A 20,384-nucleotide genomic window follows, 5' to 3' on the forward strand; every position below is an offset into this window, starting at 1 on the left:
CACACTCCTGGTTTTATTGTACAGTTTTCATACTTCAGTTGGAGATGCATTGTAAAAAGGTGACATGTTTGACACCACAAAATTCAAATGTGTAAATAAATCTGAAACTTCTATTATAGTTGTTGTTTCTTTTTTAAATTCATTGTGACTTTTGTACTTTATTCAATATATGTACAGTAGACCTATAGAGAAAAAAAATTATAATAATAGTTGTCATTTTTAACAATTTGAAGTAATCAATCCATCAGCAATTTGTTATTCAGAAAGCTTTATAAAAATAAATAAAATTATTTCGTTCCTCCGGATCACGAGGTGGCGCACAAGGGCAACGTAACGTTTGTCTCTGCATTCATGTGGCCTCCACCGTAGTTTACTTCCTGTCCATGTGGTGCGTGTGTGAAGAGTGGATGCTTACACTTTTTTATTTTATTTATTAAACTGATTTAACGTGACACTTTTGTGACGTCTTCGATAGTTGAGTGGAATCATAGATCAACATGGGCCCGGTAAGTTAATATGTAAATATAAAGCGCGAGTGAGTAACGTTAGCGTTAATATCTCCAGCTTCTGTTAGCTTCATGTTTCTCTGCTTCACTTTCATTTAAATTAGTGTTTAAGATTAAAAAAAAACTTGTTTTTAAAGTATTATTTAAAACTTCGTCTCGTCAGTACTAGTCTAACCTTTACTGTTTATCCTAATGTACTAGTGTATTGTATTAAACTAAGGTTACACTTTTCATCCCTGCGTAATTGTTTCATTATAACGTTACTATACTACATTTGTCCCTAATATTATAGTGAATAGTATTAATATTTTATATCTTGAGGGGATTCCTTTGTACTAATCTATATTCACCTTTAATCTGAACACCGTTTATTTCTATGTAAAGTAACTCATTTTATACAGATTTTCAGTTATTGCTGTTTTTAACCCGTTAACTGCCACGGTTTTGATTTTCTAGCAGTTTTAGAGTAAAACATGTTTTGTAAAATATATTTATATAAAATATAAATATTTAAATTATTATATTTTATAGTTTCATAAACTTCCATATCTTTTCTGTTATATAATCAGTATTTATCTGTCAAGTGTCTGCTTTAAAAAGAGACCAAACTTAAGTCTGTGGACCAAAGCATTCAAAATGTATAACAGTATAAGTTGGAAATGTCATTTTTACGTCCATGCTCAAAAAGTGCAACATTAAAAATCGAATCGAATTGATTTAGACTCTCTGGGGGAAAGCGGTAATGAAAGTCACGTTTTGGCATATGATATTCTGTTTTGCTTCATCTGTCATGTAAAGACCGACGTCATCATGTCTTATGTATAATTGTAGCATACACTAGCATGCATTATTTGCTGTGCTTTTGTTTATCTTTCACACAAGGCTTCCAAAAAGAACAAGAAAAAGAAGCCTAGCTTCAGAAAATTGCTGAAGACCAGCAATCTGAAGCTAGAAAACAAGCAGAAGAATCGTCAGTTTAAGCAACAGAGCTCAGCTAAGAAACAGAGGAAAGAGCAGAGGAAACTTCGGCAGGCCATCACAGATGTCTCCCATAAGACCCTCAAACCCCTGGAGCGCTACAAGAAGAAACTAGGTGAGAGACACCGTCTTATATGAACTCTCATGCTGTGTGTTCGGAAGGTTTTATAACACTGATGTATCATAACAGTCGGGGAAGAAGAGGAGGATGAGGAGGAGTTCCTGGAGTCTCTGCCTGTGGACATGATTGACGAGGATGACCTCGAACAGATCAGAGCCATGGCAAAGAAAGCTTCCTTTCTGACTCGAGACATCTCATCCTGGTAACCAGCAGCAGCACACTTGAAAACATTTGGAGACTCGTAGTCATCTGCTGATTGTCTGTTGTGATCATGTTTCCTCATGCAGCGCTCCAGCACATGCCAAAAAGCGTAAATCCGAGCAGCCGCTGAAGAAGTATGAGAAGATGCCCAGGAAGATGCAGCAGGAGGAAGAGAAGGAGCTCATTCATCTGCTGCCCATCAAAGACAAGAGCGGCCTGATCCCTCAGAGCATGGAGAAACCTGGTGTGTGTGTGTGTGTGTGTGTGTGATCACGTGACTTTCACTGAATGCTGCGGTACTACAGAGGAGGATTTGGGATTAAATTTGTCTGATCATTTCCTCTAGTTGTTCCGGAGGCCGAGGAAGAGGAGGAACCAATCGACCAGGATGAGTTCAGTAAAGGTTTGTGTGGATTTTCTTGAAACCTTGAAATGGCTTTAAGCTCAATTTCCAAACTCGAAGTTTATATTTTGATAATTTAGCTACACAATTGCATGCTCATGGTTCTCTGACATGCAGGTTTGATTACACGTATGATTTAATTTCTATATATTTGTGATTTTGTTTTAAAAATATCAGAGGAGGAACCCGAGAGCGTTCCATTGTTAACTCCTCAGGAGCAGCTAGAGCTCCGCGCTCAGACACTGACAGAGAAGAAACTGCGCATGGCAAGTCTGTCGTCTGCAGTGCTCGCCGATCCACATGTCAATGTAAGACAGCCCTTCACAGGCATCTTCTGGGTTTGATCTGGATCGTCGTCACATGTGTGATGATGTTCCTCGTGTGTTGCAGATCAAGAAGCTGAAGGAGTTGAGGGCGATGCTGATGGAGACGGACCCGTGCGTCGCCGTCACGGTCAGAAAGCTAGTCATGGTGTCCCTCCTGGAGGTGTTTAAGGACATCGTGCCGTCATATCGAATCCGACCGCTGACGGAAGAGGAGAAAGCTGCGAAGGTGTTACATTACATTTCTTTGTGCATAAAAGAGTTGAGTGCACTATGAAAATATGTTGAAGCTAATAGAGCAACATGTCCATGTTTCTGGAAACCGAGCTGCAAGAACAATCAGGAAATGCTTGGATTTCTGATGGCAGACAGATGAATGCAGTGGCACATTTCTGGCCAACATTTTGGGCTCCCACCTGTGCTTACTAAAAATATCTCAAATTATGGTTTTAGGAGGTCTTAAATTTGGAGGATTGCAAAAAAAAAAAAACTAAAACGTAATTGCGAAAATTTAATGCACATTCGAAGTCACACTGCAGCACTATTGCACATTTAAAAACGATTCGCAGTCATTAATATCACAAATTTATGGCAAACTACTGACGAATTGCATTCTTTACTTTATGGTGTTTATACTGTAATATATTTAACTTAGTTGTAAGAATGCATATTTTTAATCTCTTTCTGAGTGAGCATCTCGATTTTAAAGCACAGACATTTCAAAATTAGGGATGTAACGATTCACCGCCAGCTGGATGAAAATCAATTCAAATATGTGACGATTCAAATCGGTTGAGATGCTAAACAATCACGATTCATTCAGGGCTAGGAGTTTATATGAATGCATGTCTGAAGGGAACTTACTGTCTTTAGAAAAGTCTAGATGGTATTTTTTCTTTTCATTTTGCCTCTGTATAATGCATATTAAAGTTCATAAGTACAGTGCTGATTTGTTTACAGTGGAAACCAAGGAAACCCTTTAAGCGCCACCTGCTGGCAGAGAGTGAACATGCATCTCCTTCAGCTCCTCTGATGTTTCATGCAGATTTTGTTTATGTATAGTTTCACAAAACTGAAGTCAAATCGTTCTGTTTTTGCTTCAAATTTCTAAATTATGCAATCTAATTTAGATAAAAAATTGCTCAACTTGCATGTATGCTATATCTTTGTTTGGATAATGATTAAAATGCAGTGGTTGCCTCTATTTTTAAAGGGAAAGAGCACAGACAAAGCCTTATTTTGTTTATATGAAGAGATTTATTTTGTCATTTATTTGATTTAGGGCTTGTTTTAAAATATCAATTTAGTTTTGTTATTTATATTTGTATTATATTTAAATTTTGTCATTTAGCTAACGCTTTTATACAAAGCGGCTTAAAATAGAAGCAAACAAAACCAACAAAAGAGCAATAATATCCAAGTGCTATATATTATTATAGTGTTATATTTCAATTTCACAAAGAAAGGTGCAGCATTTTTTCCAAGCAGTAATAAAAGGACGCATTTAATTTATAATTTGTCTTAAATATCATTCTGTTAAAAAACAATTGTGAACTGAATCATGAGTTGAGTGAATCGTTACATTCCTTTTCAAAATAAGAGTCCTGCTGTATTATAATGAAATGTCCTTCATTGTCCCTCAAATGCTTCTTCTGGTCATTGTTGATATTTTTGGGTGCATACTAACCTGTATTTAACATTTAGTTCAACGTAAATCCTTGAAGCTTCTTCCTGGGCTGCTATTATTGAACTCTATTATATAGAAATTATAATAGCTTGTTGTCTTTCTTTAAACAAACTATTATTGTATGGGTAAAATCCATTATCAGTCAATCTCTAGTATGTGTGAAAACCATTTGCATTTACCGTTTTGCAAGAATCTGACAAGTTATGTTTGTTTGAGTATGATTGGATTTGTTATACAGTATTACATTTATTTGTGCACATCTTTGAAAAGTTTTCAATATGATTTTATAAACTGCAGATATGCTGTTTATCTTTATAAAGGTTTTGATTATTTCAGTTAGAGGAGTCAGCGTGTACATGCATAAAAGCACAGAAGTTAAAACGGACCCGTTTGTTTTTAACAGTGAGAGTGAAGAATGCTCAAACTCAAAAGAAGATAACAATATTAAAATGCAAGAAATAAATGCCCCATTCAAGCATTCTTTGTTCTCCGCCAGGTGAAAAAAGATACGCTGCAGCTGAGGGAGTTCGAGGAGGGTCTCGTCAGCCAGTATAAGTTTTACCTGGAAGATCTGGAGCAGACAGTGAAAGGTACATCAAGTGCTCTGTGCTCTGTGCTTCCCATCAGCCCACTGGTTCTCATCACCTCGTCTGATCTGATGCTGTTTCAGACTGGAAGCAGAAGAAGCAGAAGAGAAGTCAGGCCGTGTCTCTTCAGAGTTATAAAGGTCTGGCTGAAGTGGCCATCAGGTGCATCTGTGATCTTCTGGTAGCTCTGCCACACTTCAATTTCCACAACAACATCGTAGTGATGGTGGTGCCTCTGATGCGCGACCCCGACAGGAAGGTCAGTCTGCTAGCTGTGTCTGCTGGAAGGACTCAACGTTTGGAGGTTTGCTCAGCGTCTGGATGTGCTTGTTTTGTGCTCAGGTGTCGGAGATGTGTTGTGCAGCCGTCAGCAGACTGCTGAAGCAGGATAAACTGGGTCAGGCTTCATTAGCGGTGGTCAAGGTCATCTCAGGCATGGTCAAGAGCAGGAACTACAACGTCAAACCTGAGGTAAAGAGCTCTTAACAGTTCAGAGCACTTCTGTCTCATCTGTCAGTGCTGTGCAGAACCAACAGACCAAATAAAAATTGAGATTTAGATTGAAATGATTTAGAACTTGTTTAACAGTTTGGTCTTTTCTTTCCATTAAAGAACATGGTCAGATTTTGACTTTATTATTAGTAGTAGTAGTTTTATTGGTTTTTATTATATAGCTAAATATAATAAGATATATATTAATACACATTAAAATTATATTTTATAAACTTCTTATATCCCTGCATTTATTAATAATAAATTATTTTTAATTACTGTTATTTTTACCCTTTGCATCATAATTTGAGTTAAAATCATAGTATTTTTTGTTTTGTTTTAATATTTAATTTCAGTTCAACCAAATGAAAATGAGATTTTGGCTTAAAAAGCAGCTAAAATATTTTTTTGTTTACTTTTTTATATTAAGGCTGATATACTTTATTTTAATTTGAATTTGATTTTTTTATTATTTATTTCAATTAATGTATTTTTTATGGTTTGTTTTTGTTAGCTTTATTAACGCTGGTCTAGAGTTTTGAATTTGCAACACAAATAATATATATATATATATATATAATATATGGATGTGTGTGTGTGTGTGTGTATATATATATATATATATATATATATATATATATATATATATATATATATATATATATATATATATATATATATATATAAAACAAGAAAGTATAGTTCACTATAGTACAGAGAAGTTGCACTTCTGATAAATTCTCTGATTTTATTGGTTCACGTCAAACTAAATCCGCAAGGGTCATGGTATCATTACTAAACTGTGACTTTAGCCATGTGTTAAGTTATGATTTTTGAGTTGTGAATGGCTGATATTTTACTGGTGTGTTGTGAACGCACAGGTGCTGAACTGTCTTCTCTGTCTGAGAATAAAAGAAGTGGAAATGAAGAAAGATACAGAAGATACTGCGCCGAAAAAGAAGTTCATGTCCTACAAGGAGAAGAGGACAAATTTGTCCAGGATGCAGAGGAAGGTCTGAACTGAGCTGAACGATATTTCACATAAATATAATGATTGGAAGTTGTGCAGAGATATGAGTCAGTGGTCAATAAGTAATCACTTCTGCTCGGCTACGATGCATTTATTTGTTGAAAAATAGAGTCAGAACGATTACATTTAAAATAACCCTTTTCTATTAGCATATCATTTAAATAATTCATTCCTGTGATGCAAAGCTTCATTGTTAGCATCATTTCTTCAGTCACCACTGATAATATACTTGTTCTTTGTGTTTCGTGACCTTGATCAAATCTTCAACAGTGGAAGAAAGCAGAGGAGAAGCTACAGAAAGAGCTTCTAGAAGCTGAGGCTTCAGAGAACAAGGACAAGAAAATAAAGTTGGTGAGTGTTGCTCCAGTCGTGTAGGAATGTGCCGGACCTCGTGTAATGTGTATTCACTTTGGCCCATCGTTTTATTCCAGCACACGGAGACGCTGAACATCGTGTTCCTCATCTACTTCAGAATCCTGAAGAAAGCTCAGAAGTCCATCTTACTGCCCTCCGTTTTAGAAGGCCTCGCGAAGTAAGAGCCACGTGATATGTGACCAGTGTTATTACACTGTAATAAAGCGTTCTTGATTAACGTGGGTCACACTGTTTCCTGCAGGTTTGCTCACTTGATAAACCTGGAGTTCTTCGATGATTTGTTGGCGGTGCTGTACGGTCTCATCACATCAGGTGTAAGTGTTTCTAGCAGGAGCGCCTGCTTCACCTCACGCTTCACACATTAACATCTCGCCGTCTTTCTTCTCGCAGGATCTGACGTATCGCGAGAGCCTTCACTGCATCCTCACATCCTTCCACATCCTCTCAGGACAAGGTCAGTGCTCCGCCACAGCTCTGCTATCACAAACATCTCGTCCTCGCTGAGCTGAAACACGTGTGTGTGTGTGTGTTTGCTACAGGTGACGTCCTCCACATCGACCCGCTGAAGTTCTACAACCACTTATACAAAACACTGCTGACGCTGCACGCAGGTGAGATCTCCAGAGATGCACCGACACTGGCTTATATTTCAAATATGAGCGAGAACATCAGTCACTTTCATTTATTTTTAAGAATTAGATGCGAGACCCTCTGAAAACCATATATCAGGAGTTTAAACTAAAATGGTTTAAAATGCATGATTTTCACCACAATAAACACGATAATCAGATGTTTTCAGCAGGTACGAGCTGTAATGTTGCTGCTCTATTCAGGAAAAGGGGGCGGAGTGCAGCAGCTCATTTGCATTTAAAGAGACAGGCACAAAAACAGTGCGTTTCTGCTTCCACTCAATATAGGCATTTTCTAAATAGTATAATAAATGATCTGTGGGGTGTTTGGAGCTGAAACTTGACAGACATTCTAGGGACACCATAGACTTGTATTACCAGGGGCATATCAGGTGTCCCTTAAGAAACATTCACTTGAGATGTTAAAAGTACAAATGAAGGTCTGGTTTCACAGACGGGGCTTAGACTAAGCCAGGATTAGACCATAGCTCATTTAGAGCATGCAAGAAGTCCTTCTTGACATGCCTTCGAACGAACATTACTGGTGTGCATCTTGAGACAAAACAAAGGCACTGATATATTTTAAGATCAGTCAGTACATGTTTCTTTCAGTTGAAACATTTTAGTCTGGTACTAGGTTTAAGCCTCGTCTGTGACACCAGGGGTATATCTTGTTTCATGAGGAACTGAACAGGAAGTTTATACTCAAAACAAGACTGCTTAGGTCAGTGGTCTCAAACTCAATTCCTGGAGGGCCACAGCTCTGCAGAGTTTAGCTCCAACCAGCTCCAAATCACACCTGCTTGGAAGTTTCTAGTAATCCTGAAGACCTTGATTAGCTGGATCAGGTGTATCTGATTAGGGTTGGAGCAAAACTGTGCAGAGCTGTGGCCCTCCAGGAATTGAGTTTGAGACCAATGGCTTAGGTCATTCTGTGACTTGATTTAAGGGTCTTTGGAGATTTGCACTGGAAATAAGACAAAATTATTAATAATGAAGGTTATGAATTTACCTTCATAAAAACTGCAGAATTACTGGACTATTATTGAACATAAAATTCACAAATGTCATTAGCTGTTTCCCTCCATGTATGTTTAAGCTAGTTTTGAGATATTGCATAAGAGCACTGGATTTGAAACACCATGATGTGAAGAAAATATTTATATGCACACAAAAAAGAAAGTATATGCTCAAATGAGGCAGATTTTTGAATTCTTTGGGAAAATGTATGCATGATCTGCTGCCCAAAAAAATCTTTCAATTTTTAGAAATTGCATCTAAATTTCTTAAATAATTACAAAGAAATGGCCAGTAACACATTAAATGTGAAATGTTGAAGTAGAAAAGACTGAGTGACAAATAATGTTTTATAGTGCAGTTGACTAATCTCTGTTTACTGTCTAAAATATTGGATTATTTCTAATATATTTATTGTTTGAGTTAAAGTCTAAGACACCTTGTTTCCACTGCAGGATAAAAAAAAAATGGCATTTGATAACAGAATTTGTTATCTCTCAATTCTTCTGACAATTACCTTTATAATGTCTTTATTCTGTGCTGGAAATGAAATATAGAGATTTGAACTTGCAAAAGAATTCTGAGAAAAAAAAGTCAGATTTGTAATATAAAATGCTAAATTGTGAGATAAAAACTGAAGTAGAATTGTGAGAGGAAAAGTCAGTCTTTTTATTCTGTGGCAGAAACCGGTTTCTATAAAGATATCATTAAAATGATTTGTTACGATTACGTCCCAGGCTTGTTGTGCATGATTGCATTTGTTGTCATTTCATCTGCACAAGTTATTATTATGTAGGAAATATCATGCCTGATGCTCTGTCAGTTTCTCAGGAAGGGAAGGTTTTGTTCTCTTGAACACATCAGGCGGGATGTGTAAATGTTTTCTGCAGTAGTGTTTGTTGTGGATGGAGCTGACTGTTGTCTTGGATGGGCTGCAGGAGGAAGGAACGAGGACACGGCGATCGTGCTGCAGTGTCTGGACATCATGCTGACCAAACGCAGGAAGCAGGTGACTCTGCAGAGGGCGCAGGGCTTCCTGAAGAGATTGAGCACGCTCAGTCTGCACCTGCTGCCGGACTCCAGCGTGGGCATCCTGGCGGCTAACAGGACGCTGATGCATGTGAGCCAGCACCGCTGCTCCTCCTCCATCTCTCTGCTCTCTGAACTGTGAATGACTAATTTGTGTGTGTGCTTTTTGTGTAGGCCTTCCCTAAGTGTGACATCCTGCTGGATAATGAAATGCAGGGCAGTGGTGTGTATCTGGCAGAGCTGGATGTGCCCGAGTACTGCAACCCTCAGAACACGGCACTGTGGGAGCTTCACTTACTGAAGGTGTCTGTCACTCACTCACTGACGATCAGATTCAAGCATTTAAAACATAAACTAAATTAAGTTGCACCTTACTGTAAGTTGTTGAGAGAAAAAAAAAAAAACGCCTTTTATTATTTCATTCAGAAAATTCATAGACATTATAAACATTTCCTTTCATTCTTCAAATATAATGGTGTTCAGAACAGGTATGCAAAAGATATTAGTGATAGTGGCAAGACAAAATGAATGTATCTGAAGCAGAAGGTTGTTGTTTCAGAGACACTTTCACCCCATGGTGAGGAAGTTTGCAGCTCATCTGATGAAAGGTGCTCCTAGTGAAGGGTCCGGTGCGCTCAGCATGGAGCTCAGCAGAAGGTACGGAGACCACCGCCTCTTTTCTCTGCTTCATTTGGATTAAGATGGATATGACTATTTTTCATTGTGTTTGTCAGGACTCCAGTGCAGCTGTTTGAAGACTACAGTGTTAAAGACATGACCTTTAACCCTCCTGTTGCAGGACCTTCCTCAAAGAAAAAGGTCTTTTCTTTATTTTCAGTCAAACTAACAATGCTTTGAATAGGTCTGTCGTGTAGTTTTATCTTCTAAATATTTCTTCCACTTGTGTTGCAGGAACATTTCACAATCGGTGATGCGTTTCTAGATTCAGAGCTGAAGACGCTGATTGATGCTGCGCTTCAAAACGAGAGCGAGCAGACGAGTCTAGACTTCACGTCACAACACACAGAGCCGGAGACAGCAGTGACTGTGAACTAAAAACTTTATCAGTTTGTGTAAAATAAATGCTCCACGATCCCAGCAGTCTTTGAGTTCATCACAGGCACTGATGTGAAAGTAGCCGTTTCACCAAACATGGATCATTTTTCAACACTATTTATTGATGAATGCGTTTGATTCAGTGGTTTCAAGTAAACAATAATCCAATATTGACATCACAATATTGACGATACATTCCTATAGAGCTTTATGTGTGCTGAAAACCATCACTAGTAGAAAGGTCAACATGTTTCGAGTTCTTAGATTGAGTAAAATAACAGTATTGCGTCACACTAAACACTTGCCTGTTCCAAACGAAGCGATGGGAAATATACATTGAAAAGACATAATGCTGTAGTGGACCACAAATAAAATAACACTTCAATAGTTCCTACAGTCACTTAAATGTCAAAATATTTAATATCTTTAAAGACAGTGCTAAAAATCTAAATTACAAAAATACATACATTCCACTTGACTACAGTACGGACAGGCTGAAGGAACATTCATGCCCTTACAAATAAATAAATGCAGATTTCATAATTATGTACTCTCATTCATATGTACATGTCTGGAAAAGTACAGCCGACCTGGGCTATAACGTTCAATAAATTATGAAAGATTTCATTTCAAGAAAGAAAATGGACCCCTTAAAGTTGAAGAAGAAAGCAAAGCTTTAGGTGATTCAACTGCTATGCAGTGATTTTAAAATCACATGAATATATTATAGCAAAATGTAATTTAACACAAAAAGAGAACTGGCTTTCAATAATTACAATAATTATATATCTTAATGTATTGATTTTAAATTAAAATATTCCCAAACAAGCAATACAAGTGCCAGTGAAGATCTCGAGCTCTCCATAAATGCAAGAATAAAAATATTTTAGAAATAATTATTTGCTCTGCAGCTGTAAATGGGGAAATAAAAACAAAAGCAAAAGTGCAACAAGAACGAACTATATAAAACATTACAAGCTATAATAAAATAAAGAAATAAATCAATAACATACATAAAAAAACCATTATTTAAAAGTGACGTTTCTTCAAAAGCTTGTTTTTGTAATACTGGTAATAGATTCGAGGCAGTTTACAGAAAGGTACCGTTCAACACCTTGCATTTGTCATTTTTTTCTGCTGTTGGTAATTAAAATTCAGTGCAGGACGTGTGAAATAAAAGCCATCGAATTCAATTAGCTGCTAAAATATGCCTCGCATCTTTCTAAACATCTTGTGCACATTTGCTGTGAACTCCAAACAAATCACACCAGATTTAAATTCAGAAAAATAATCCTAAAGTTTGGAAATCAATCATTTTGCTTCTAAAAACAAGAAAGAAGAGTAGTGTTAAACGAATGTGCTGGGAGCAGTATGCTGCTTGATTTCATTTCTGCCAATCCAAAAAGGGGTTGTAAATAAAGTATTTAAAAAGCTTTCAAAATAGCTGGACTTAAAGGTAATGTGCAAAACCACAAATAAAAACTCAAAAGCATACAGATACATTCACTTACAGTACTGTTAAAAAAGGAAAAGAAGTACAGAAGTGAGGAGAAACTGCCTTCATCTGACATCCTGCTGAAGTGACTGAAGCCGTGCTCGACCCATCAGCAGGTCATGGTGTTCTGCACGGGACGAGCTCAGGGGCCGTCAGGCTGGACACTGGAGGTGCTGCTCGGGTCTGGACTCATTTGTGCAGCTTCCAGTTCCTCAGCAGCGGGAGGGTCCAGGGGGACGGGGCAGGGGTGCGATCGCTCCGAGAACCTGAGTGTCCCTCAGCCATCCAGGCCTTCATCTCCATCGACAGAGAATCTGATTTCATCCAAAAATGAAAATTACATCACTAATGACTCACCCTCATGTCATTCTAAAAAATGTTTAACAAGTGTCTTACGTGCAGCAAGACGCTATTTATTTGATCAAAACTATGTTAATATTGTGAAATATTATTACTGAATTTCCAGCATCATTACTCCAGTCTTCAGTGTCAGTTGACATGAATCCAAGTGAGGAACAGACATGCAGTGTTTTCAGATGTACTTGAGCTCTTAAGGTTTCGTCTCATTTTTGTCTAAAGTTTAACAGGCTCATATTCACTTGCAGCAAACTGTATACATGGTCGACTCTGACTGAAGTCTATTAAATATTACATGCTACTAATCATTTTTTACTGATGGTAAAGACATGGTGCACAGTTAATTAATAACATTAGTTCATGACAGATAAAGAACGGCAGACATCAACCAGCAGTCACCTCTGCATCTGGGATGACTAAATCATACACAAAATGAACATTTCAATGTTTCTTAATGGGAACAGATTTAGAATATACAGAAAATAGAATTCCATCGCTTGGTCACCAGTGGATCATCTGCAGTGAATGGGTGCCGTCAGAATGAGAGTCCAAACAGTTGATAAGAACATCCCAATAATCCACACAACTCTAGAACATCAACGAATGTCTTGTGAAATGAAAAGATGCATGTCTGTAAGAAACAAATCCTTCAGTTTGAACTTTAAACTAACTTCTGGCAAAAATACAAGTCAATAATGTCCAGTGAAAATGTTCATCCCCTGCTGTCCACCCACATAATTTATAAATGCGTTGAACTGTTTGGGCTTTTCTTAATGTTTTTGAATGAGTTTCTTACAAACACACAGATTTCTCTTTACAAGATTTTAATTGATGGACTGGATTGCTTTTTATCAGCTGTTTGGACTCTCATTCTGACGGCACCCATTCACTGCAGAGGATCCATTGGTGAGCAAGTGATGCAATGCTACATTTCTCCAAATCTGTTCTAATTCACAAAATCAATAGAATGGATGAGTATGTTCATCAAATGTTCATTTCTGGACAGCAGTTGAATGTGTCTATCTGATTTCAGACTGACTGTGATATGTGGTGTGTTAGTGTCTAGTACCTCGTGAGAGCTCCATGCACTGCACACACACACTGCAGAGCGTTCCTTCACTCCGAGGCCTCTGGCAGAGGCACCATGCTGGGACATGCAGCCTTCTCTTCCTTACTGTGTGTCGACTCGTGAGCCGCTGAGCCGTTCGTGTTCGTGTTCACAGTCAAGCTCCGACTCCGACCCGTCAGCTTCCGTAACTCACTGGCAAAAGACATGCCCCTCCGCTTGTCCTCACGAGCCATCTGAGAGACAGTTCGGGTTGAATAATCAAATCAATCATTCTATCAATCACAGTATACATCAAAATTTACTTAACACAAAAAAAATAAGAATAACTGTGAACTTTTAGGCCTTATAAAAGGTTTTCTAAAAAACATGTCTATAGGAAATATTATTTTTTTTTATATAATATTTTTGTCCTAAAATGTGCTAAAATCTACAAATAATTTATAAATTTTATTTTATAAAGATGTATAAATGTCTCTTTTTCAATGCAATCTACACACACATACACACACACACAAAATGATTCAATAATCAATAATGATAGAAAAATGTATGGAAATTAAAAGAAAGAAAAAAACTAAAAAACGATTCAAAAATAGGGTCAATGAGATGTTTTAGACAAAAAAAAATAAAAATAAGGATGCAATAAATTGAACAAATACATTTGTTACAAAAAAAAAATGTTTAAAATAAATGTCCCTATTCATTAAATAAATTAAAAAACATGTCTAAAAAGAAATTCCTCACAAATATTTATCTGTTTTCAACTTTGATAATAATCAAAAATGTTTCTTGAGCATCAAATCAGCATATAAGAAAGATTTCTGAAGGATCATGTGAATCTGAAGACAGGAGCACATTTTTTTCTGTGTTCTTGTATATTCGATCAAATACTAGATTTTGAAAAAAAGAATCCCACTGATCCTAAAAGTTTGAATGCTAGTGCTCCTTCAGTTTGGGGATAAGCATGTTCTGTGCGTGTGCTTCACATGAATAGGTTTTTACCTGCTCCTTGAGTTTGAGGATGAACCTCCCAGCTCCCTTCCAGCGGCTCTGAGCCTGGAACACACACTCGTGGTCCTGCAGCACACGCTGGCACGGTTTAGCCGAGGACGATCTCTTTCCAGCCGCGTCTTTAGTGAGCTCCTCCATCAGGACGTAGTCACATGGGTTAGGGTTGCTCAGGATGCTCAGAGAGTACTTGGCTTTGCTCAGAGTCTACGACAGACCACAGCGGCTTAGATTTTCTGCTATTAAGATGACAGGGATGAGATCTTTGAGTGAAGCTGACCTGCTGGATGATGTCCTGGGCGGTGCTGTAACGCGGGGCTTTGATGACAGTGTGAGGCTGCTCAGGAGAAACATCATGAACCTGCACCAGGAAGGTGTCGTCCTCTCCGCTGCTCACCTCCTCCACCCCCTCCATCACTGCATTCGTCTCGCTGATGTTCTGCTAGCAGCCAGCAGGGGGAGCAACACATCAAGAATCAAATGTTGGAGGACTGGGTGTGGATCTTCTATGAAGTCTGTATGAGTCACTGTTGTTATGGGCTACATTTATGTTGTCCAGTGATATTGGAAATCATTTTCGGGTTATTTTTTGGGTCCATTCTTATCCTAATATCCTAAACTTGGGGTGTATTTTGAATAACCTGAATGAATGCTGTCGTTTGTCTCACAAAAGTGATGAAATGAGAGCAGGCACAAACCTCTTCCTTGGTTTTCAGGTATATTCTGCCCACACATCCCTCCTGCGGCTGCCAGCTGTGAGTGACTCTCAGGAGCCGCTCGTCGTTCGCCAGGGGACGCTGCTGGGGCGCTCGCTTCGACTCGCTCTTCTCCTTGCTCAGAGGCGTTTTCTCCTCCATCAGGAAGTAGTTGAAGGAGGTAGTCGGAAACAACTGGCAAGAAAGAGACTATTTAAACACGTGTTTATGTGCTGAGGGATGATGTGATGCATGTGAAGCTTGTTCCTAACGAGAGAATGGATGACAATCATGAACAGGGTTAACCCGAAACAGAATTTCAGAACTCATAAAAACAACTTCTCAAGAGAAGTCGGACCACACACAGAGCGAGCGCTTCCACTGCTGCATCTGCAGTAGCTGCACCCTGACCTCTGGTTCATTGCACTGAACAGTGTTGTGGTGTGGGCTCGGTTCTTACAGAGTCCAGGAGCTGCTTGGCCGTGGTGTATTCATTAACACAGATTACGGTGAAGGGTTCTGGGCCTGGAACTCCGTGCACTGTCACTTTGTGCTGCTGGGCGGCGCGTCTTTCCTCCGTACTGAACAGCTGAGAGAACAACAAAATGACAACAGAGTTCGCTTTTTTCTACGTGACTAATAAACACCGTTACAGAGCTATTAAACAACTCCTGACAGTTAAATTAATCAAATGATTTAATCTAAATTGTTCACAGTCAGGAGTGTCATGCACCTATTGTATTTTAGCAACAACACCAGCAAGAGAAAATACACTTTAAATGAGTATGACAGAGTTAAACTACTACGGCCACAGCAATTCAGACAAAAACACTGTTGTTTTTAATCATTTTAACATGCAAACACACTGAAAAAGTATAAACTGGAGTACATTTTAATTTTAAACACGTTTAATTGTTACTGGCTGTTTCTTTTCATTATGACATTTACCAGTAATTTCTGAGAGAAAATAGTCTCAAAGCCAGATGGATACAAACATTTATTTTCCCCTGGAACTGTTTTAATTTTTTTCTGTATTTTTCCCGTTTGAATGAGCATGGCACTTCTGTGTACAGTAGCTGTCTTTATGACTTCCTGTTTTTATTGAAACTAGGCTGCACTGGGATGACAGGGACCGAGGGAGAGGAATGCAGCACATTCCAGAGTTTTAAAAACATCAGAAATATCCACACAATGTTTTTCTTCTCAAACATGAGACTGTGAGACACATACAGAGGAATCATTGATGTAAACACTGTCTAGTGTTCGTGAGATCCTGACGGCTGTGTGCGTTATGAGCGCGCTCTCTCTCACCACAGACGCAGGCAGCGGTCCTCCGGTGGGGCTCTCCTCCGTCCTGCGGCTGAACATGAACAGACTAGAGATCTCCAGAGACTCGTTGTGCAGGTTCTTCAGCTGCAGGTGTCTGTAGCCTGGAATAATTCACAAAAACCAAACCAAATATCAGACAACGCTTTACTCGTCAATTCAATTAAGAAAAAAAATAATCAATACAGTAAATGATCAAATGGAGTTATCTGAAGGCATAAATTATCATCCAACAATAGTTGACGGACACTAGACAGTCAAAAAAAAGGTTTAATATTTTATAATATAATGTATATATACACGTAAATATTTTTAATGAAACCAGTAAAAACGTTAATAATGTGAAATAGTATTAGAGTACAAAACAACTTTTTTTACAGTATTAAATTACTAATATAAAGTAAAATGTCGATTGTGAAGATCATCTTTAAAGCATGCTGCATTGATCACAAATCAAGAATCAGTCCAGAAGTAATCACACAATGCTCTTGACCTGGTTTGAGGGTTTTGAGGGGCAGTATCCGTTGAGCGGTGACCTGTGAGCTGTTGTTCTCCACGACAGCGATGCGCAGAAACGCCATGTCCTCGAAGTGCACGTGGAACTGGAAGTGCTCGTTCCACATGGGGTTGAGTGTGTTGCGGTGTATAGGCTTGGTGCGGAAATGACAGCTGTCTGCCGGCATGCCCAACACCTCCACTTCCACACAGGGACTGCCGTTTGAGTTTCCCGGACACACGTTCTGTCCCGACACAATCTGTGCACACAGTAATTCATTCATGTCGGTTAGATCAGATAAGAGGAGGTATGACACTAAACAAGTGCGGGATCCTTACAGTGAGAGTGTATAGTGTGGGGGTCAAGTTCTCCAGGTCTCGATCCAGAGGGTAAAACTGCTGATAGAGAGGGCAGCTTCGATCCCACAGGACCGGAGGCTTCAGCACATAACCACACTGACCATTAGCCTCGAACAGAGCCGCGTTCAGCTGCATGGGCAAGTCTAGAGGAGATCAATCCAACCACATCCAATCATTCTCACACAAAACTGACAGAATTCTTGAAATAATCCTGTCAGAAAAACGCTCATCATCACATCTGAATATATGTATAGATAGCTGATTTACATGGGATTACAGATTACAATTTAAAGGTTGTAAATAAAAAATAAACTACACACAAAAATACAAGTGTATTATCTACTCAAATGGTGTATAAAAGAACTTGGAAAGGTGCGAATAAAAGAAAAGTATGTAAAATACTGAGAGGCTGGGTTTTTTGTTTTTTATTCTTTTTTTTCTCGTTTTTTTTCTGCTACATGGAAATGTGTTCATGTGTATAATTTAAAAGCAGAACAAAATAAAAACAACTTTTTTTTTCAAATGAAATTCTTGTTTCATTTTGGTGATATATAAGTCAAAGGTTTTTACAAAGGGGATTTCGGGGATCTGTTTATTATACCATGAATTAAAAATATGGCCAACAGCCCCAGGGGGGAAAAAATCACTATGTTTTTTAATAATAAATATGATATAAGTCAGTCAAATGATATGAACAAACCCCTCTGTGAAAATCTTCACGAAAATAGATAGGTACATAAGTGCTGCTGAAGTGGAGATTTCTGGCCCAGCGCAATCATTTAAAAAAAAAAAAAACCTTTAAAAAATGTATCAGAAATGACAACATTTGAAGTAGATCAAAAAACCTCTCATCAAAGTTGTCCTAAAACCATATATATATATATCCGTTCTTGTCTTTAACTTTTGTGATTGACTTCTAATGTTGACTAATGTAGATAAAGTCCAATAAAATAAACCCTTAAAAGTGTATTTTGGATGTTTTCTGTTGAGTGAAACACTATAAAAATGGCCTGACTGATCAGCATGGTCAATATATCAGTCTGTCACTGTCATTTACACTGGCTTAATTCCTGTCCTGAGCAGGAGATCACGCTCTTTACCGTCGGTCTGATAGTTGAGGGCCACCAGCTGGATTCCGTGCAGCCAGTAGATGAGAGGATTGGGGTTGGCGGAGTCGATGCGTGTAGCTGCAGGGTACGTGCGGAGCAGCTGGCAGCTGGTGTGCTGGATGAGTTTCTGGGAGTAGCGGCGACACAGACGCTTCGCAGCGTTCTCATTGACAGAGGAGATGTGGTAGCATTTGGGTGTGCGGATGATGGAGCTGAGAGACGTGCTCGGGCTCAGAGTTAGTGATGTTTGTTCCTCCCAGTTCATTCGAACGCCCTCCAGACTGGCTGCAGAAGAAACAACAACACTGATTTCATATTAAGTTGATATTGCAACAAGTGGAAAGGACCTAAAAATGTCTTTCAGAGAAAATGTTTAAAAGTGAAACTAAGCAGCGTGAGATAGTTACCGAATGAGGCTGAGTCACATGCAATTTGGCAAACAGGCAAAAACAGAAACAGAGCGTGTTTACAGAAGGGGTAAGTCATGTCCTTATCACCACTACAGCATGCTCAGGAGTTTTGCATGTGGTTGTTCAATTTAAAAATAAAAACTTATTTTGAAAATGAAGACATTAAGAAATAAAAAATATATAGATTAGTTTTATAATTTAAGTTTTATAAACTTCTTTCTAATGATTTGATCTGGCATCGCTAGTTCTGATTCTAAACAGCTACTGGAAAACACATCATAGATGATTGATGAAATACTATCAGGGAAAATGGTTCTCAGCTTGGTATGAGGTATTCTTTACTGTCAGGCAAGGATTTATCTGTAAGATTTTGTGCAAAAGTTAAAAGGGTCTTTTGACACCCTTCGGGACTGAGGCTTTCAAACTGCATAAAGCATAAAGCAACTTAATCATAAACATGACCTATAGGATTCAAGCTTATAATATTCCATTGATTGCAAATGCATGGAAAAGATGGCTTAACTTCTGTTAAGATGGCAGGAAGTTATCAATTTCAAATTTAATATAAAGAAGCACTTGCCCTCAAGAATAAAAACTTATTTTGAAAATGAAGACATTAAGAAATAAAAAATATATAGATTAGTTTTATAATTTAAGTTTTATAAACTTCTTTTTAATGATTTGATCTGGCATCGCTAGTTCTGATTCTAAACAGCTACTGGAAAACACATCATAGATGATTGATGAAATACTATCAGGGAAAATGGTTCTCAGCTTGGTATGAGGTATTCTTTACTGTCAGGCAAGGATTTATATGTAAGATTTTGTGCAAAAGTTAAAAGGGTCTTTTGACACCCTTCAGGACTGAGGCTTTCAAACTGCATAAAGCAACTTAATCATAAACATGACCTATAGGATTCAAGCTTATAATATTCCATTGATTGCAAATGCATGGAAAAGATGGCTTAACTTCTGTTAAGATGGCAGGAAGTTATCAATTTCAGATTTAATTCAAAGAAGCACTTGCCCTTCAAAAGTGCTTCTCTTCAAAAAGCACATGCTTGTTTTCTCATACAGTCAGTCATTGGAAATAATCTGCAGAAAGGCATTTTTATGTGCTTTCGAGGGACTTCAGTATAATGGAAAACTTGAGAGCCCTTTTCCCATGGGTGCTCTAAGTGCGTGTTCTATTTCCTGCGTGCCCTGTGCACAGTTTTGTGCAAAACTGAGGCGGCTGTACCTTTCCCTGGAGCTCGGACCAACGTCACAGGCTCCCCGGGGCACCCGCGTGCAGGAGCGCTGCCAAAGATGGATTTCCGGCATTTTCTGTCTTTTCCCCTTCCAGAGCCTGATGGAGAAGGGGTGGAGAGGCCTAGTTCCCACGCACACAAACACACACATATGTAAGGTCACGGCTGCAGGGTATATGCTTCTCCAGAACTCAAGAGCTTGATTATGTTTGTTTGTTCAAGGCTCGCCTCTGGGACTATTACAGTTTCCAGTAGAGGCAAACACCTGAATCTAATTTGCCCATCCTTTTTTAGTGTCTAATTCAGCAAATTCTACAGCAGCTTACATTAGCCTTGTAGCACAAAAACACAACAGAAGAAGTGTTGCTTATAAATT

General features: G+C 38.4%; 2 protein-coding genes across 11 annotated transcripts in view; one reads left to right on the forward strand and one right to left on the reverse strand.

The window, feature by feature from the left end:
- Positions 1-350: 350 nt before the first annotated feature.
- noc3l (NOC3-like DNA replication regulator) lies at positions 351-10,476 on the forward strand. The gene is made up of 21 exons (XM_026277258.1): positions 351-506; positions 1,389-1,599; positions 1,675-1,807; positions 1,893-2,050; positions 2,153-2,209; positions 2,387-2,517; positions 2,600-2,761; positions 4,716-4,809; positions 4,890-5,065; positions 5,149-5,277; positions 6,180-6,311; positions 6,599-6,679; positions 6,760-6,860; positions 6,945-7,017; positions 7,094-7,157; positions 7,243-7,314; positions 9,288-9,469; positions 9,553-9,681; positions 9,938-10,035; positions 10,113-10,197; positions 10,291-10,476. The coding sequence occupies exons 1-21, from the start codon at positions 498-500 to the stop codon at positions 10,432-10,434; spliced, it is 2,421 nt and encodes an 806-aa protein (XP_026133043.1). The 5' UTR covers positions 351-497; the 3' UTR covers positions 10,435-10,476.
- Positions 10,477-10,535: 59 nt separating this feature from the next.
- Positions 10,536-20,384, reverse strand: part of plce1 (phospholipase C, epsilon 1) — an 87,090-nt gene continuing 77,241 nt past the window's right edge. For 6 of the 10 annotated variants that reach the window (XM_026277250.1, XM_026277249.1, XM_026277251.1 and 3 more), the window contains 11 exons: positions 19,999-20,130; positions 18,340-18,633; positions 17,219-17,382; positions 16,878-17,139; positions 16,370-16,488; positions 15,519-15,647; positions 15,062-15,253; positions 14,644-14,805; positions 14,358-14,570; positions 13,462-13,588; positions 10,536-12,243 (listed from right to left, as the gene is read on the reverse strand). In XM_026277250.1, the coding sequence (XP_026133035.1) occupies positions 12,119-12,243; positions 13,462-13,588; positions 14,358-14,570; positions 14,644-14,805; positions 15,062-15,253; positions 15,519-15,647; positions 16,370-16,488; positions 16,878-17,139; positions 17,219-17,382; positions 18,340-18,633; positions 19,999-20,130 (1,919 nt within the window). In that variant the 3' untranslated portion in view covers positions 10,536-12,118. Of the gene's footprint in view, positions 12,244-13,355; positions 13,589-14,357; positions 14,571-14,643; positions 14,806-15,061; positions 15,254-15,518; positions 15,648-16,369; positions 16,489-16,877; positions 17,140-17,218; positions 17,383-18,339; positions 18,634-19,998; positions 20,131-20,384 lie in introns of all 10 variants that reach the window. The other 4 variants (XM_026277248.1, XM_026277257.1, XM_026277252.1 and 1 more) reach the window with 2 other exon arrangements.

The sequence above is a fragment of the Carassius auratus genome, chromosome 12 (genome assembly GCF_003368295.1).
Source record: "Carassius auratus strain Wakin chromosome 12, ASM336829v1, whole genome shotgun sequence".
NCBI classification, from domain to species: Eukaryota; Metazoa; Chordata; class Actinopteri; order Cypriniformes; family Cyprinidae; genus Carassius; species Carassius auratus.

Bases quoted from the DNA above. Each gene is read 5' to 3' on its own strand.
- noc3l (XM_026277258.1), top strand. The intron at 1,808-1,892 runs GTAACCAGCAGC...TTCCTCATGCAG, and splicing joins ACTCGAGACATCTCATCCTG to CGCTCCAGCACATGCCAAAA. The intron at 2,518-2,599 runs GTAAGACAGCCC...CGTGTGTTGCAG, and splicing joins TCGCCGATCCACATGTCAAT to ATCAAGAAGCTGAAGGAGTT.